Raw genomic sequence first — 16,287 nt, forward strand, 5'->3', positions numbered from 1 at the left:
GTCTAACCCACCTAACCTAACCATCACTGGGTACTATGCGAAATTTAGCATGGCCAATCCACCTAGCCTGCACATTTTTGGACTGTGTGGGAGGAAACCAGAGCACACAGAGGATATCCACACACATACCTCGATGTTGGGCCATCTACGACCGTCTTCTTCTACTACTTGAACAAAGCAGTATTGTCAACAACGTATGTATCAAGTTTCAGTAACTTCATATTTAAAAATGCAGCAATTTCTTTCATAGTCCTTGATTTTAAAACAATGCTTTTCCCATTTTAGTCCATGATCAAAAATACAATCAAAAACCTGTACAGTCTTTACAATGTCTAAATGCACCAAGCCCTGCGTCATATCCAGGCTTGGGGTAATAAGTGACAAGTAACATTCATGTGACACATCAATAAGATGCACCTCAGAAATTCACCAAGATTTTTTAGACAGCACTGTCAAAATCAACAGCCATTTTGAAGGACAAGGACAGCAAATACGTGGGAACACCACCAGCTGCAAGTTCCCCTCCAAGCTATTCACCATCCTGACTTGGAAATAATTACCATTTCTCCAGTGTCACTGGATAAAAATACTGGAACTCTTTTCCTAACAGCATTGTAAGTCTACCAACACCAAATGGGCTGCAACAGTTCAAGATGGCAGCTCACCACTACCTTTTCAAGTACAACTACCGTTGAGCAATGAAAGCTGGCTCAGCCAGTTGTGCCTATGTCTCCTGCAGGAACAAGAGAAAGTCACATCACTGAAGATCCTACAATTAGCAGAAATGGAAATGTTGCCTTCAGCGTCTCTAAGTGCAAAAGATGAACAGACATCTACATCACTCAGAAGCACAAACATAGCATTTAACACTATGTACATCTTTGAACACAATCTGAGAGTCTGAATACCCAAGGCTAGCATGACAACAACAAAGCAGTGTCACCAGAAGTAGTGGTACACTGTCCATTTTACATCTTCAGTAGGAGAGGATTGCCTCTGTATGGAGTTGTCGCAAAATTTTGAATCATTTAGAAAGATTGATGTTGCAATTTTGTTTACTATATCTACAGCTGTCACCAATATGGCTTTGTGAAGAAATACGTTGCTAGTGTTTTCCAGCCCTAAATTCCTGATCATTGGGTGAGGGTGCGCACCGAGTGGGAAGTGGTTTCGGCGCTGAATTCCAGAAAACTTGAATTTTTTTCTATTTGATACTGGATGTGGGCAGTAGAACTCTAGAGGAGCTCAGTGATCTTGAGGAACATACAGTAAGCTCTCCCTTCCTGCCTGGGTAGAGGACATCCGAGAGAAGGGCTCCTCCTCTCCTACGGTAGCCAGACTGCAAAGTTGCCCATTTTAGAACTCATGCTTAAAATTGTGAGGCGGCAGCTTCATTTTGATGCACTCTGGCCTTCACTTACTTTCGACTGAATTTGTATCTGCTTCTTAGCTAGAAGGCCTCTGAGCATGCTCCATCTTTGAGAGCCTGCCATTCTCTCTCTTTATTAGGATGGCAAGCACTCTGGCCAACAATGGATAGACCCCATGAATATCAGAGCGCAGGGCAGTTTCCAAGCATGGTTCTAACCTCTCCTTTTCACCCTGAGAGGGGAAACTGACCCCATATTTTAGTATTGTAAAGGACAGCAAATCTCATTGACTCACTACAACAGATACAAGATTTTGTACAGTGTTACAAGACATGCATTTAACACTGTAGGCACCAATCACAGAGCCATCTACAGGTGTAACAGTTACTATCACAGTTTGAATTCTGTATTATACTCACTCAATATTTAGCTTCTAGATAACAGATAGGTATTTATACAGGAGAATAATATTTGAGGACCTATCACACTACAGTTGGTGCTATCTCATGCATGACATACGAAACTAAGCTCCAGTTATCTTGTCAAATGGATGTAAAACATTCCCAGACTGATTTGAAAAAAGAGCAGAGGGGTTGACCTCACATCCTGGCAACCTTTATCAATCAAGTGACATCTCTTTGATACGTCAACCGGTCATTTATTTCATCACTGATTCTTTTGCTGTTCCATTTTTTATGTCATTCACAGGATATGGCACATTGTTGGGTGGACCAGTATTTGTTGCCCATCATTAATTGCTGTTAAGAAGGTGGAGGTGAGCTGGCTTCTTGAAAGCCACAGTCCTGCTTGGAATGGAGCTTAAGGATTTTGACAGAGCTACTATGAAGGAACAGTTACATGATCCAAGTCAGAATCACGTGTAGCTTTTCAGTCGTGTTCCCTTGGATTTGCTGACATTGTCCTTCCCGATATTAGAATTTGTGGATTTTGAATTTAGAGGAACCTTGATGATTATTGTATTTTTCTTAATAGATAGTACACACTTCTCCACTATAGATTGGCAGTGAACAGAGTGCATCTTAAGGTTTGGGTGCTAATCAAATGGGCTGCTTTGTCTCAGATGTTACCAAGCTTCTTGGCAGTTGCTGAAACTGCACCCACCAGGTGGAGAGTATTCCATAACTCCTGATTTGTGCCTTTTAAACACTGGAGGAAAGGAGGCGAATTAATCACCACAGAATTCCTAGCCTGTGACTTGCTCTCACAGATACAGCACTTATGTGACTGGTCCAGTTCAGTTTCTGATCAATGGTAACCCCTAGGCTATTGATAGTTTTCTGTATTCTCTTGTGGGACATGGATGTCACTAGCTGCGCCAACACTTTTTGCCCATCTCTAACTGCCTTCTTGAACCACTAGGAATTCCAGCATTTTGACCCAGTGACAGTCAGAGTGGTGACATAAAACAATCTACATAATTACAAGATTTTCTTCCCATTGTAAAATTGATTTCTATTTTAAAATATTGGAATAAATGAATTCAACCATTATTTCAGAACACATTTTTGTACATTTATTTTGTCACTTTTTTGGTTTTATTACACAATTTGTGATAATCTGCATTTGTTTGTCTAATTATCTTCACAGCAATGATTGAAAATGGCTGTGCAGTGCCGTAACTTGCTAACATTAAGCATGACAGACATCTAGAAAACACCATAAATTATTACAAGCATAAAGTTGTAATTTGTATAATGTTGACGAATGATGTCAGCTCTATACCTACAATCATATCCTTGAAACGGCAAATGTCAGATAACACAAGAAAGCATCTTGTGGCAGAATTAAACATTCATGTTGAATTATATTAAACAAAGGAATGTCACAGGACATTTGAAGGCAATGTGGATGGGAACTGCGGTGGAACTGAGGAGTTGAATAAATACTTTGCATCAGTCTTCACATTAGATGATACTAACACCATTCCGAAATTACTGAATTGTCAACGAGCAAAAGGAGGGGAGAAAATAAACACAATAACTCTCACTAGAAAACATTCTTGAGAAAATAATTTGGCTAAACATTAATAAGTCCCTTGGACCTGAAGAGATGCATCTCAGGATAATAAATTAAGTAGCTACAGAGATTGTAAATGCATTGGTATTAATCTTCCAAGAATCTTTAGATTCTGGAAATCTCCCACAGGATCGGAAAACTGCCAATGTTACACCTTTATCTACAGAGGGGAGGCAAAACGACAGGTAACTGTAGACTAGCTCGTGCACCATCAGTTATTTGGATAATATTAGAGTCTATTATACAAAAAGCAATGGCACAGAATTTAGAAATACATAAGATAACCAAGCAGAGCCAGCATGGCTTCATGTGGGGTATGTCATATTTATCAAATTTAATAAAACTATGTGAAGATAAATAAAGCGAAGTCAGTAAATGTGGATTTTCAAAAGGTATTTGATAAAGTATCAGATAGTAGGCTTCTTGATAAGATATGACAGCATGGTGTTGGAGGCAAAATGTTAGCATTAACTGCAGATTAGCTAACTAATAGAAGCCAGAGAATTGGAATAAGGGGCATTTTCAAGATGGCAACCTATGGCTAGTGGGGTGCCACAGGTATCAGTGCTCACAACTACTTACAATATATATTAAATACTTGGATGAGGAAAGTTAATGTATTATCGCTAAGTTTACAGATAACGCAAAAATAGGTGGCAAGTCAAGTAGCGAAGATGGTGTCTGCAGAGAGATACAGATGAGTTAAAGGAGTGAGCAAAAAACTTGACAGATGCAATATGATAAATGAAAATATCAGATTCCGTACATAGGGAGGAAGAATAGAGGAGCTGAATATTATTTTAATGGGGAAATATTTCAGAATAATACGGAACAGAGGAATTTGGGAGACTTTGTCGATTAATCACAAAAAGCTAGCATCCAAGTTCAGCAAGTATTAGGGAAGACGAGCGAAATGTTTGCCTTTATTTCAAAGAGAATTGTGTATAAAAACAGGGAGGTTTTGCTAAATTATATAAGGCACTCGTAAGACTGTAGCTGGAGTACTCTGAATAGGTTTTAGCCTCTTATCTGAGGAAACATAAATTGGCATTGGAGAAGGTTCATTATGCTGCTGCCAAAAATGAGGAAAGGTTGAGTAGTTTGGGCTAGTGTGCATTGGAGTCTAGAAGCATGGAAGTGATCTTATTGAAATGTAGTTGAGCTTGGGGGAAGTGTGAAGATGAGTCGTTTTGTCAAGGCTGTTGGGGTAGGCACCGATCATGGAGGCTCCTAAAGCATACACTTGTGCTTAGAAGGTGACACTTCTCTCCACAGTCTACTCAGTCCTTGCCTCATGGAAATTGCCAAGTTCCCCACAGCTCGGGAAAGGAGGCTGGAACTGTAAAGGTCCAAGGGCTGTATATAATGAGATATGCAACAAATACCCCATTAAAAGCAGCTACCTGAACTCTTGCTTTCATAGATTGTTGAAATGGGTGGGTGGTTTCGATTGGGGAATACGTTTTTGTCACATGCCCCAAATCTGCCTTTGTTCTCAGTTAAATTCAGCTCTAAACACTCTCTATATCTTGCCATATTTGCTAAAATAACGTGGCATGATTTGAGACATACACCGTTGTCATTTTCTGGTAATCAATTATAAAACATCAGTCAGCAAATTTGCAACAATATTACCGCCATCATTAGTTCCTCGGCAAAGATTTCATTACATTGTCACTGGAAAGGGCAAACCACCAATGTCCACTACGACCATCAGCATCAACCAAAGAAAAGGCACAATTGCAATAAACTTGCCTCATTCCATGAAGGATACAGCATAAATTATTTAAAGTATCAGATACACGAAAATGATTTCAAAGTAATTCCTCAATAGACTGCAACGGTTGATATAAACTACATGAGCTTTGCACTCAACATTTACAATGGTATCTGAAACATTCAAAGAGATTACTTCCTTTTGACTGTACCCAGGTATCAGAATTTTCTACAATTCTAAAAATAACATTTTCCCAGAATGTGAATTTCAGTGATATATTTTAAAAATGTTTTTATAATATTTTATTTATAATATTTTATAACATTTTACAATTTAAAAAATATTTTTAAGTAATTACACAGTAATTACACCTTATCCTTTGTGAAAATAAGCCATAAAAAGCCATAAAAACAGAACTGATTTAGTTGCTCTGCATTTTATGCCAAAAATTTTCACAAGTTAAAATCTGAATCCTCAAAGGAACTTGTAATTTCCAACAGCTCTGATTTATAACCAAGGCTAAGAAAACATTTACGTCAAAATACTTCACTACATGTGAGAATAAATATCTGTGGATTATTTTTTGTAGGCTTCATGACTTATTATTCTTTGTGTACAGTTCCCACTAAATTGTCCCAATCACTTTCTTTGCATATTTTGGTGTTACTAATAAAGTAACAAAACTGGGGAGGAATATTTATCTCTAAGGCTATGTACTACATTTTTCAGGTATCTTTAATTGGATTTCAAACTAACAACATTAACTCAGACGTGAAGTAAAAATATTTTTTAATAGGTTAGTATGAGGAACTAGAAAGCATCCTAGCTAATAATCAGGGCATTGCACAGAAAAAAAGTATCTTAGTTCTGTGCAGTAGTACTAGAATTGTTCAAACTGATTTATAAATCTTTACTTTTTCTAACAAGTTGCACAAGTTTAAATAAATTGCAAAAGAATGTGAAATAAATGTTGTTAGTCCTTCAGAAAGTTAATCATAAATATCTTGCCAGCAATACATTAATGTTGTCTGTAAATATGAACGAGAAATTGGCTGCCAAGTTTTATATCTTTCAAAATAAGTACATTGATTCACAGAATATCAACGATTCCACAAAGGTCTCTAGTCTGCTGTAACTTGCAGAAAACTAAGAAGGAGTTCCTCAACATTAGCTTATCACAAATTAAACTGAATCAAATGTGATGATCCTGTAGACCCTAGCAATGGCATCACCAGCAATGCTAAATATACAATGGGGAAGAATGTTTTGGTCTTACCTGAGTTCGGTTAAAAGCCACACGTGCGAACACAGCCTGGGAGATGCCAGCTCGCTTCAACTCATCACGAACCCACTGGTAGATTTCGGAAGACACTTCAGCATTTGATGAAGTTTGTTGTTCTAATGGTTTATTCATGGTCCGATTGACAGGAGGGTGGTTCAGGTATTGCTGATTTAGGGATTGCTGTGCCAAGAGTCTGTTGACAGCAAATTGTTGATTTAATATCTGGGCCATAACCAGCTGCTGATTCACCAGCTGTGGGCTAAGAGGTGCAGAAACAAGTCCAGGATGCAAATTGGAAAGTTGGGGCCTAGTAGCAGGCTGACCACTATGAGGAAGCTGGGCAGGTGATGGTGGCTGGGGCAGTTCAGTACCATTTCCAGGAACTGTTTGTGATCCAAAGTTAACATGATTTGTCCCTTGCTGAGAAACAGACAGTTCAGACATAGTCTCCATTTCAGCTAGAGCAACAAAGAAAAGAAGTTTCAGAAATATGAATATATTTGAGTGACAAACATTAATACCCTAAAAGTAAAAAAAATTCCTCTACGTATTAGAGATAATGGGAACTGCAGATGCTGGAGAATTCCAAGATAATAAAATGTGAGGCTGGATGAACACAGCAGGCCAAGCAGCATCTCAGGAGCACAAAAGCTGACGTTTCGGGCGTAGACCCTTCATCAGAGAGTACCCTCTGATGAAGGGTCTAGGCCCGAAACGTCAGCTTTTGTGCTCCTGAGATGCTGCTTGGCCTGCTGTGTTCATCCAGCCTCACATTTTATTATCCTCTACGTATTGCTCATTATGTTTTGCCATTAATCATAGCTTGGATTATTATTAAGAACTTTACTGCAATGAACAGAACTGTATTAAATTTGCTACAATTCTTTGAGGCAACCAATAAAAGATAACACAGAGGTAAGGGGTCATGCATATGCATTACATCTTAGTCCTATAATTCTGTAACTGTATGGGGCACCTTTTTACAAATGGGATACCTGCAATTTACCAAGATTGGAATATTACATTAACAGAAAGTGTCTAACAATTCGTCCATCATCACCATGACGTCAAGCTGGCCCTTCAATACCATATTTGCATATATGCAAATGTTTTGTAACATTTTGGTTCATATCCCATATGAATAATACTCATAACAAATCCTAATTGAAGGGGCCTAAAATATGTGAATCCAATCAGAGCAAAATGGGTAAACTTACTTCCACGGAGGAGCCACTAAGGAAGACAACTATACACAGTCATCAAAATGTTGGAATAATTGCAAAGGGAAAATGAAGAAAACAAATCATTTCAAATCTAATTCTTTTCATGTATTTTCACACCTGGAGTAAAGTCAGTCCTTAGATGCAATCAGCAATTTCAGTGCAAATTGAAACTAAAACTGCATCAGTCACTAAACAGTGTTCCCTTTCCTCTAAGTTTCTGCTCAAACACATTAGCAAAACACCAAGCTGTCAAGAGCCAGTGCTTAAAAATTAAAATTTATTTTTAAAAATGTCTTTAATTAAATTTTAATTTATATATTTAAGAGCGGCAACATGTAAATGTTTGAATAACTCTGCTGAAGACTGGCTCATCACAAAAAATAAACATTTAAATCATTTTAAAAACAACATTCATAACATTTTAAAACATTCTTATTGGCGTCTTTGAGCCCAAAGGACTCAGCTAAATTTTTAGAGCCTATCCAAAAGTCTGCAACAGGCACAATTAGTGGAGACTCCCAATGGTAATTAATTTACCCTGGCGGGAGGAGCTGTTTTGTGGGAGCCACCTACTTGTAGTCTGATTTTTTTTTAAACCACACTAAAGATTATAGAATCTCAAGCTGCACTCAGCAAAATATGCTTTTAAAATTTATTTTTAAAGTCCTAAGATCTTTTGCATTAGTTGTAAGAGAACATGAAAACACAGACAAGAAGTAGAAATTCCAGGCCTTCACATTTATTTATTGCTTTTAATAGTAATTGTGTGTGCTTTAAATTTCCAGATATTGGTACTTACTGTTCATCTCACAGGAACGTTCTCTTCTCCCCACCCCTCCCAGTGAGTGCCCCTGCTCAGCAACCACTGGAACGGAATTTACTTGAATTCCCCCAGGACTATTTTCAGGTTTCAAAGATTAAAAATAAACCATTTATTTAAAAAATGATGTAGACTGTACTGTCCTACACTGGTCGTTATTCTGTGTCAAACTCTCTCAGCTGCGTATTTTTGGTCTTTCTACCCTGCACTGGAAGCTCTTCATGGGTCCTTGACCGAGACTGGCTATGGTATTTTTCAAAAATAACAAATTCAAAATTCCTTTCCTTCTCATTCCTTGTCCTTTTCTTCCTATACATCATTTCCCCATTCTTTCTCCCCCACCTCTTTCTAATTTCCTTTGTGCCCTCTAAACCTTATTTGAAGTCCATCTAAACCCTGCTCTGTCTGGGTTGATTGGTTGATTGACTTATTGTCATGTGTACTGTAGTACAGTGAAAAGGTTTGTTTACAAGCAGTGCAGGCAGATCGTGGTAAGCAAGGATGTACTGATCAAAAAGACTTAAACAGAGGCATACAGGTTACACTGCAAAGGGTGTGCACTAGGTGAGATCAATGTTAGTAAGATCAGCATCATTTGAAGTTAGTGAGTCCATCAGTCTAATAATGGCTGAGAAGAAGCTGTTCCCGAACCTAATGGCGCGTGCGTTCAGGCTGATGGAAGAGGTTGTAGGAGATCACTACAGGTTGCAATGAGTCTTTGATGATGTTGGCAGCCTTTTTGTGGCAGTGAGCCATGTAAATGAAGTCCATGGATGGTCTGGGCTGTGCACACCACCTTCTGTAGTTTCTTACGGTCCTGGGCAGAGCAGTTGTCATACTGGGCCGCTATGCAGCCGGACGGTATGCTTTCAATGGTGCATCTGTAGAAGTTGATGACGGACCTTATGGACATGCCAAATTTCATGAGCTGCCTGAGGAAGAAGAGGCATTGTTGTGCCTTCTTGATCATCGCATCTACATGGGAAGTCTAGGGCAAGTTGTCAGTTATCGATACTCCAAGGAATGTGCTGCTCTCCACCCTCTAAACCTCAGTTTTGTTTTTGTAGATAAGGGCATGTTCTCCTTCTTTCTTTCTGAAGTCAATGATCAGTTCTTTCATTTTGCCAACATTGAGAGGGAGACTAACTGTACTGGATTCATTCCTTCCAACTATGGCATTCTCTGCCGTTCCCCCTGCCAAACTCTCTCAATTAAGCAGATGCTGTTTACAAGACAACAACATTGGTCTCACTGGCTGGAGACTAGACACTTCCAGGAGTTGCTAGACACTTGAGTTTCTGACTGTCATCTGGCCGCTTACTATGCTCTCCTTACCCAACATACACCACCAATCATACTTCTATCATTTAATAACTCCATCAGCTCTCTAAATATGCACTAATCCCCACCATTCTACCTTTTCTAAACCTGCATTTGCATCGTCTCATTTCCCTATAACAACTGCAATCTTGAACAATATATAATTTCTTCCTTAATTCTCCAGCCTGTAATCTTCACATTTAGCCATTGATCTTATTTTACATTTCCTTTCTACTCCCTCACAACACAATCCCATTGTCTAATTACAGCATGTCCTCTTGCCATCATCTTCCTAGGCAGAGTCTCAGGCCTGAGGATCACTCTTTCCATACCACATTTGTGGGTCCTGAGGTAACTATCCAGTACAATGCTGGATTTGCTCAATGTCCCACATGAGGCAGGTGTAGTTTGAAGACAGGATAGGTGGGTCATCTGGGGTTTGAAAGTTCTTTCCACTATTCGAAATAAACCTCCAGAAATCTAGTGACATCTAGACCTTGAGCTTTATTTAACATATGAACTGAGGTAACACATTCCTTTTAAGTTTAGGAACTACTAACTTAAGCTTTCTTCCATTAAGTGTTCATTTGTTTGTGCTGTTTGTGAACGTCCTCTCCCTGAACTTGTTGGAGAAGCCTGAAATGGTTGTCCCTTATACAAATATTTCTTCTCCAATTTGAGCAACCTTTCTCCCCTGAGTCAGTAGATATAATGCATTTTTACAGGGAAGTTTTAAAGATGTCCTTGAAGCATTCCTTCTACCCTCCTGATAATCACTTGCCTTGGCTAAACTCAGAGCAGAAGACTGGTCCTGGAAATCCTGTTTCGGGCACATCAATAATATGGGTGATCAAATACAGCCAATCGACAGTAACCTGGTGCATGGAACTGGTTGCCTGTTCGCTTGATCTATAAGTATAATGAAACATGCTCTTATGCTCAATGATGCCTTTCATGGATGATGTGGGTCGGGTGGAGTAGGATTCTGTACTCATGCAGCATTTACAATATCCTGTCTCTTTTTGACATGACTGGTGTTGCATTTATTGGAACAAGACCGAATAATCAAGTTCCATGAAACCATTAAGCATATAACCTTGAGAATTCTCATTTTACTGATGTGGTTGACAGGCCTGATGTCTTATATGAATGGCTACTAGGGACATCCTCTGCAACCATGGCTGATGATGTCATTATGAAACCTCTGACTGAATGTAGGCTCTACGCAGCCCATTCCTTAAGGTGGTGCAAACAGTAGAGTTGCTGAAGATAAGGTTCTGATGCTTGGATTAGTCTGGGGAAAGCCTTATTGTATACTCCAGAAACTATGTTCCACACTATCCTAGCTCAGTACAACTGAGGTATGAATTTCAGTTCCTTTTGGTGCTGGTGAATAAAGTTGAATGTTTTGAACCATTTGAAGTCTTCTCTGTACGTGATGGTCCCACACTAAACAATTGTAAGTCATTGGGTTGAAGTGGTTACCGGGGAAAGGGAAGCAGAAACGTAGAGGGTTGAAAGGGGTAATATGAATTAGGAGACATAAGTTATGAGGCCTCAAGCAAATGGAACGTAAAGTTGCATGTGCAAGGAAATGGCAGCTGTGCAACTGTACATTGTGAGAGGCACTGGTTTGTGGTGCTGTGCCATTATGTTGACAGTGAGGGGCAACTCTAAACTGTAGCCTTTGACCAGCACAATGCTGGTGAGGGTCAAAGATATAAAGGGTAGTTAAAAGAAAGCCACTACATGTAGTTCATTTGGATTTCCAGAAAGTATTCTACATTGTGCCACATAAAGGTTATTGCACAAGATAGGAGCTCATGGTATTGAGGGTAATGTCTGGCATGGATCGAGAATTGATTAACAGAAGACAGTTGGGACCAATGGGTCTTTTTTAGGTTGGAAAGTTGTAACTAGTGGACTGCAACAACCATCATTTGTAGGGCCTCAATTATTTACTACCTATACTAATGACTTAGAGCAGCAGCCAGAATATAATATATCCAACTTTGCTGAATATACAAATATAAGTGAATGGGCATATTGTGATGAAGACAAGAAATTTGCAAGGGGATACAGATAGGCAGATAAAGTTTAATGTATGAAAGTTTGGGATCATGCACTTTGATAGAAAAAAATCAAAGGCAGAGTATTATTTAAGTGGAAACAGACTCCAAAAAAGAGTAATGCAGAGGGATTTGGGTTTTCTTATGCGTGAAACACAAAAGATCAGCATGCAGATGCAGCAAGTAATTAAGACAAATGGAATTTTGGCCTTTATTGCAAGGGGCTGGCGTTTAAAAACAGTAATGTCTTGTTACAGCTAAGCAGGGCATTGTTGAGGGCAGCCTGGTGTACTATGTAGTTTTGACATATTCAATAAAGGATATACTTCCCTGGGATAACTTAACAAAAATGATTAAACAAGTTTTGTCTTTATTTTTATTCCTTCACAGGATGTTACAGAATTTATTTAAAACTGAGATGTGAAGGAATTTCTTTTGCCTGAGGGTAACGAATGTCTGGAATTCTCAACCACAGAGAATTGGGAAAGATAGATCAGAAAGCATTTAAGGAAGAGATAAATAGATCTGTGAAGATAGTGAGGAGTTGAGGTTTATGAGGAACTTTCGATTGTCACCTTGCTGTGGTGAAACAGTTCCAGTGTTTCTTTCATCTCGAAAGCAATTCCATCAGGAATTCTTAACTCCTGGCAGGGCCAGCCATGACAGTAAAGTGGGAGGGGATGAACCAGATGGAGTGCAATCCAAAATGGTGATCCAGTGGAAGATACTCATGTAATATGAATGGCTGCAATGATGGATGAAAGCTCCAGCAGTAATAGAGACATCCCCAAGATCCCTAATCATCGAGGTTTCCTTACCTAGAACTGGATCAACATTCTGTCAAGGACTGTGTGTCTCTCTCACACACACACACACACACACACACACACACACACACACACACACACACACACACACACACACACACACACGATGGAGACAGGATTGTCAGACATGCAAGTCCCTAGCTTCAGGCTGGCTTTCAGGCAGTGAAGCATGACTCAGTCATTGTGCTTTGGCATAGGAACAGGAGAGCATTTCAGCAACTTTCTTCACGACCAAACAGATCTCATCAGGATCCATTCTGCTCACCCCACATGGAGAAGGGGTTAAGAAAAGGTGCACTAAAAATATGCTGTTCCCTCACCAACCTGGCTGGAAAACCACATCCACTGGGCTTATCTACCTGTGGTCTGAAAACCAAAGTGAAACATACTTGAATGTATGATCCCTCATGGACAATGAGCAAAGCAATCATTCAGAGTGAAGAACTGCCCTGATTGCCGATGAACTCAGGCACTTCAACATTGATATTGCAGACAAAGGGCGGTTGAGGGAAGAAGGTAGTGGTCTGTCCTTGCCCTGGATAGGCAAACCCAAGGATCAGCCCAGGATGCATGGAACTTGATTTGTTGTTGAAAATGAACTCAACTGACTTGGAGCTCCCTGACGGCATCAATGATTGCCTCATCTCCATCTACAACTTGCCATGAACTAGCAGACAGCGGTCATTGAGCGTTTGTACACTAACTCTTGGTGCCACAGATGAACATGATGATGGGTTCTACTCCACCCTGGACACTATAGTCACCAACATCCCTAACAAAGATAAAACTAACCTCCTTGAAGATTTCACTGCCAGGGTTGGAAAGGATGCCCAACCCTGAAACTGAACCATTGGACCAGAAAAAGTTAGAAACTATAGCACCAATTGGATTCTCCTGTTCACGAAATGTGTGGATCACCAGCTGGTCATCACCAACATATTGTTTTACCAAAAATGACACAAGTTCAAGACTTCTAGGAGGAATCCATGATCACATACTGGCATTTGATTGACTATGTCATCTTTGATGCTGAGGCCTAAAGGATGTCCTCATTAACCAAAGTGATGACTAATGCAGTCAACTGCTGGAAAGACTACTGGCTCATCTGCTCCCTAATGTCCATCAAATGCCACCAGAAGCAGGTTAAAACAAAGGAACAGTTCATAAAAATGCTCAACACTCAGTGGCTTCAAAAGCCAAGCAGACTAGCAAACTTCCAACAATGTCTTTATAAAAATTTAAATGAGTGGAGAAAATATGGAAAGAGGTGAAGACCACCATAATCTCATTTTGTAATTGGCTACAAGACCAGAAAACACCAAAACTAGTTCAACAAGAATGATCACATCAGCCAAGGCATGATTGATGAGAAGGGGAGAGATCTTTATACTTCGCAAAACAAATATCACCAAGAGGTAAAGAAGAGAGTTCATGAAACAGCAAAGGCAGAGCTATAAAGAAGAATGACGGAAATCAAGAACCAATGGTAGTCTCAGAAAGCTAAGGAACCGTAACTCCTTGCTAACAAGCATGACACCCAGGGTTTCATCAGTGCCTCCAAGGCAATTTATGGACATAACACCCTTGGTCTCAAACTGGTGTGGAGTAAGGATGAAACCCTTTTAACAGGCAGAAGGATCATCAGTGTCCAATGGAGAAAATGCTTCAACGAATTCCCGAACCACAGTACAGTCACTGATGAAGACGTGTTTAAGGAAGACCTCAGCTCCCCATCAAAGATGGTCTTGGACTACCACCTAGTATGGCAGAATTTGAAGCCTCCATTAGACACATGATGAATAGAAAAGCTGAAGTGGTAGAAAGAATTTGAGTGAAGATCTTCAAACTTGGAAGAGTAGAGCTTATCAGTCATCTTAATCAACTGTTCTTGAAAATACGGGACAAAGAGGAAATCGCTGCTCATCTCAGAGATGGTGCTATTACCAACATGTTCGAGAAGGCAGACAAAGTGGGTTGTGGGAACTACTGAGGAATCTCCCTTTTCTTCATTGCCAGGAATATTACCAACTAAATCCTTGCTCGGCATTTTCTCCCAGTGTGGCTTCCGATTAAACTGTGGAACTATGCACATGATTTTCACTGGTCAGCAACTCCAAAAGAAATGCCAGGAACACCAATTGCTCTCACCATTGTCAAGAACAAGAACCAGTGTGGACATTGTCTACAGAACAATGGAAAACTTTTCAACATCAACTGGTTGAAACCCAAGAAGAAAATGACACTGACCTCACTTTTGGAACTTCAGCACATGGATGAGGACCAGATCAATTCCACCTCCCAGAAACACTTGCCAAATGTGAGGTTGGACATGTGGCTCTAACATCAGGCTCTCAGCCACAGAAGGACCCACAGAACCTGTGATCAATGACATGGAATTTCCTAGGTGGACCATCATATTGCTTAGCAAGTGATTGCTGATGACAACCATGGCTTCTACTCTTGTTTTCTTATGTTTATTTGAAGTCAGTGTCGTACCAAACCATGGCACAAAGTTTCATTCAACCAGATGCCTAATATTTTATTCTGAGTTCATCAGCTTGACATAAATACTAAAGATTTGTTTTAGGCCTATACTGAGTGAATGTAAATCTTTAAAAAGACAATGCCTCTTCAATGGGAATTGGACTTCCCTGGAATTATGGAAATGTGAAAGTGAAGTGCAAAGCATGAATCCTCAAAGATTGCGCTGCTATGGAGTATAATTTGCTAATTGCTTATGACTACTTGGAGCTAGTCATATTAATGGCTGCCAGTTTGTTGATCAGCCAAATAAAATATCTTTGCATTTAAGAATAAGCTTATATCTCAAATGTTTTTACTTTTAAGCCTTTAGTTTATTTGCTTCTACTGAAGGGCCACACCTGGAACATATCACCTATCTTTCTCTTTCAAATACTGATTGGGTTCCTGTGCATTTCCAACACTTTTTGTTCCTTAGTCAGATTTATCTATGAAATGTGGTGGCATCTCTGACAGGACAGGGACTGTGATGAGATCTCACCTGGATTTACCAATCATATCAAGTGTACCAGTTGAGATACAGCAAATTCAGATGATGGAGTTTTAGCAATGGTTTGCCAATGGAACTGGAAGGTTGCCTCCCTTCTGTTCTCTCACCTTTTCCCCATTTTCCACACGATTACTATTAAAATTTAAAGCATAGCAGGCATGAATGGGAGGCCCTTACAATTCACAATGGGGGAAGCTTTTCACTGGTGAAACATGCATCAGTTTACAATGCTGCAGCTGTGGGTGCGTTGTAAGAGTGGGCCAGAGCGTTTTCGCCCAACTCCATTTCAATTATCATATGAATTGTAAGCATAAAAGTGACTCAGTTTTTTTTCAAATTTAAAGAAATTTAAAATTCAAATTTCACTTTATTCAGGTGTGTATCACTATCACTTGTAGGGGCCAACTTAGTCAACCAGCTAAATCTACTGGCATCCCTCCCGATTAGCACTGGTGGGAAAATTAAGGACATTCTACGTTGTGGAAGAAACAACCATGTGATTTGCATTCACTCTCAGATGTTCTTATAAAACTGTGCAGTGTTTTATTCTTCAAGCTCAGCTTTCAGGTTCAGCTGGCTCTCAACTTCAAA

General features: G+C 39.6%; 1 protein-coding gene across 4 annotated transcripts in view; it reads right to left on the bottom strand.

Moving 5' to 3' along the window:
- The window catches only part of LOC125460384 (DNA-binding protein SATB1-like), a 141,009-nt gene that overhangs the window by 86,087 nt on the left and 38,635 nt on the right, over positions 1–16,287 (bottom strand). For all 4 annotated transcript variants that reach the window (XM_048547834.2, XM_048547851.2, XM_048547827.2 and 1 more), the window contains one exon: positions 6,401–6,864. In XM_048547834.2, the coding sequence (XP_048403791.1) occupies positions 6,401–6,864 (464 nt within the window). The remainder of the gene's footprint in view (positions 1–6,400; positions 6,865–16,287) is intronic.

Source organism: Stegostoma tigrinum, chromosome 2 (assembly GCF_030684315.1).
Source record: "Stegostoma tigrinum isolate sSteTig4 chromosome 2, sSteTig4.hap1, whole genome shotgun sequence".
Classification (NCBI taxonomy): domain Eukaryota; kingdom Metazoa; phylum Chordata; class Chondrichthyes; order Orectolobiformes; family Stegostomatidae; genus Stegostoma; species Stegostoma tigrinum.